This window comes from Aegilops tauschii, chromosome 6 (genome assembly GCF_002575655.3).
Source record: "Aegilops tauschii subsp. strangulata cultivar AL8/78 chromosome 6, Aet v6.0, whole genome shotgun sequence".
NCBI classification, from domain to species: domain Eukaryota; kingdom Viridiplantae; phylum Streptophyta; class Magnoliopsida; order Poales; family Poaceae; genus Aegilops; species Aegilops tauschii.
This window is the reverse complement of record NC_053040.3, coordinates 323,790,968-323,793,637: the sequence shown is the minus strand read 5'-3', so window position 1 is coordinate 323,793,637 and position 2,670 is coordinate 323,790,968. Positions and strand designations below refer to the sequence as shown.

The 2,670-nt window shown below is 49.3% G+C and overlaps 1 protein-coding gene across 1 annotated transcript; it reads left to right on the top strand.

The window, feature by feature from the left end:
• Positions 1-961: 961 nt before the first annotated feature.
• Positions 962-1,471, top strand: LOC141026056 (uncharacterized). The gene has a single exon (XM_073502008.1). The coding sequence runs from the start codon at positions 962-964 to the stop codon at positions 1,469-1,471; it is 510 nt and encodes a 169-aa protein (XP_073358109.1).
• Positions 1,472-2,670: the final 1,199 nt, after the last annotated feature.

Genomic DNA, 2,670 nt, shown 5'->3' with positions numbered 1-2,670 from the left:
GCAGAAATTGGCAGTGGACAGCAAGGCCTGTCCTGGGTTTCAGTTACAGGATGGTCTGATTAAACATGGGGACAAAATTTGGATTGGTGCCAACACAGGCTTACAGACAAAACTCATTCAAGCTTTTCATTCCACACCTGTGGGGGGCCACTCTGGCATATTGCCTACTTACCACAGGGTTAAGCAGCTGTTTAGTTGGACTGGCATGAAGACAGATGTGGAAAATTTTGTGAAACAGTGCAACACATGTCAACAAGCAAAACATGAACTGTGCAAATCACCTGGCCTGTTGCAACCTTTACCTGTGCCAGATCGACCTTGGCAGGCAATTAGCATGGATTTTATTGAGGGACTGCCCAAGTCTGAAGGATTCAGTGCTATTCTGGTGGTTGTGGACCGTTTCACTAAAGTCAGTCATTTTCTGGCCCTGAAACATCCGTTTACAGCTGCATCTGTTGCTAAGGTGTTTCTGAATAACATAGTGAAACTGCATGGATAGCCATTGACAACTGTGTCAGACAGAGACAAAATCTTCACGAGTGCCTTCTGGCGCGAACTGTTCCGGGTGTGGGGCACTGAACTGCAGATGAGTACGGCGTATCACCCACAAACTGACGGCCAGACTGAACATGTGAATCAGTGCCTGGAGATGTATTTGCGCTGTGCAATACAGGATTCTCCAACCAAATGGGCAGCATGGCTACCTCAGGCAGAGTTTTGGTATAACTCTACATACCACTCGTCCCTGGGCTGCACTCCATACAAAGCACTGTATGGGCAAGATCCAAATGTTGGACAGTTAGCAGGTCAGTCTACTTCTCTGCACCCGGATGTTCAAACTTGGTTGGCCTCTCAGTCAGAGCATACAACACTGTTGAAGGATCATCTCGCTCGAGCACAGTGCAAGTACAAGCACTTCGCGGATAAGAAACGATCTGATCACTAGTTTGCCGAAGGAGAAATGGTATACCTGCGCTTACAGCCATATGCTCAGTCTTCTGTGGTCAACCGTCCTTGCCCAAAGCTAGCTCTCAAATACTTTGGCCCGTTCAAGGTGTTGGAAAAAGTGGGAAATGCAGCATACAAACTGGAGTTACCCCGTGGCAGTATGGTCCACCCGGTGTTTCATGTGTCTCAACTCAAGGGCCATGTGTCGGATCATACTCCGGTGTTTACTACTCTTCCGGTTCCACTCGATCTATCAGCACCTGGTGTGATACCTGAGGAGATTCTGGATCGCCGACTGGTCAAAAAGGGCAATGCATCTTATCTTCAGATACTGGTCAAGTGGTCGTCGATCCCTGCGGCATCAGCAACCTGGGAAGATTACCAAGTACTCAAGGAGCGCTACCCAGATGCACTAGCCTGGGGACATGCTAGTTCTTCAGGGGGTGGTATTGTAAGTATTCTGCAGATGGCAAAGGCGCGGGCGAGGCGAGGGAAGCGGGAAGCAGCCAAGGCGAAGGCGTAAGGTGTAGCGGGAAGTTCAAATATGTAACGGGCCTGATGGCCTCAGCGGTAGTGGGCCGGAGAGCCGTAGCAAGTAGGCCCATGTGTCCTGCGGGTTATAAGCAGGTGGGCGAGGGAGAGAACGGTACGAAGAGATTTCTGTAATTCAAACTGTACCACTCACTTCTATCTTATCCTCCTGCTTACATCTCCTACCCCGGATCCCCTTTCTCCTTCCTCTCCTCTCGAATTCGAGCAGTAGTTCGTCGCCGGCCGGACTCCTCCACCGCGCGGTCGTGACATGAGACCACCTCGTGTACAATTTCCACTCGATGTGATCACAGAAGTGAAGAAGTGGAAAAAGTAGTCTGAACTGGGATGCACAATGTAACGCCCACGATGCGGCTATATCTCCCACGTGTCGGGGCACGACTTAGAGGCATAACCGCATAGTGGTTTTGTCGCAAGAAGGGTCATCTTCACACAATCCCATGTAATGAACAAGAATGGGATAAAGAGTTGGCTTACAATCGCCACTTCACACAATACATAAATATCATTCATACATCATCCAAAATACAATCATATAGACCGAGTACGGTCAAAATCCAGATGAAAATAAGACAACCCCAAATGCTAGATCCCCGATCGTCCCAACTGGGCTCCACTACTGATCATTAGGAAAAGACACATAGTAACGACCACGTTCCTCATCGAACTCCCACTTGAGATCGACGCCATCGTCTGCACTGGCATCGTCGGCACCTGCAACTGTTGTTGGAAGTATCTGTGAGTCACGGGGACTCAGCAATCTCACACCCGCGAGATCAAGACTATTTAGGCTTGTAGGGAAAAGGAGGTGCAAAGAGGTGGAGCTGCAGCGGCAAAAGCATATATGGTGGCTAACTTGCGCAAATGAGAGCGAGAAGAGAAGCAACGGAACGGACGTCATCTAGCAATGACCAAGAAGAGGTCCTGAACACCTACTTACGTCAAACACAACACAGACCATGTTCACTTCCCGGACTCCGCCGAGAAGAGACCATCACGGCTACACACGCACTTGGTGTATTTTAATTGGGTCAAGTGACAAGTTATCTACAACCGGACATTAACAAATTCCCATCTGCCTCATAACCGCGGGCACGGCTTTCGAAAGATAATACCCTGCAGGGGTGTCCCAACTTAGCCCATCATAAGCTCTCACGGTCAACGAAGGAT

Coding starts and splice junctions, on each gene's coding strand:
- LOC141026056 (XM_073502008.1), top strand. CDS start 962: ATGGTATACCTGCGCTTACAGCCATATGCTCAGTCTTCTGTGGTCAAC.